Raw genomic sequence first — 406 nt, 5'->3', positions numbered from 1 at the left:
CCATCCACCTTTATTCTTTTCTTTACAATAAGGCTTTCAAATAAGTCGTGGCTGTACGGCAGTGAAGCATTGGTGTTGAGCACTGATGTCATGCTGTCGTTGATGATGATGATGATGAGGCGGCTTGGACAACAAATTCCAAAAGTTGTAAAACCTGGGCGATGTAAATCATCTTTTCAAAAGTCGTGGGTTAAAGCAGCCTGTCATTGCTGTGAACCCCATGATTGAGTGAAGACTTCCCGCACAATGCTACTTACTCATGCTACTGACCGTTACCGAAAGATACAATGTTGAGCCACCTACCTGAAAATCGTGGTTTCCAAACCCAGCAGCGATAAGCAAGACGAGTGGTACTAGGGAATCCACTCGAGGATGATATAAAGCTCTCCTGGACTTTCCATTTTGA

The 406-nt window shown here is 44.1% G+C and overlaps 1 protein-coding gene across 1 annotated transcript in view; it reads right to left on the bottom strand.

Moving 5' to 3' along the window:
• Positions 1 to 123, bottom strand: part of T265_15022 (hypothetical protein) — a gene marked incomplete at both ends in the record, with an annotated part of 2,757 nt that extends 2,634 nt beyond the window's left edge. Inside the window, one exon of the mRNA XM_009176255.1 lies at positions 9 to 123. Coding sequence (XP_009174519.1) covers positions 9 to 92 — 84 coding nt within the window. The remainder of the gene's footprint in view (positions 1 to 8) is intronic.
• Positions 124 to 406: the final 283 nt, after the last annotated feature.

Source organism: Opisthorchis viverrini, assembly GCF_000715545.1.
Source record: "Opisthorchis viverrini unplaced genomic scaffold opera_v5_326, whole genome shotgun sequence".
Taxonomy (NCBI): domain Eukaryota; kingdom Metazoa; phylum Platyhelminthes; class Trematoda; order Opisthorchiida; family Opisthorchiidae; genus Opisthorchis; species Opisthorchis viverrini.
This window is presented reverse-complemented; position numbering and strand designations above follow the sequence as displayed.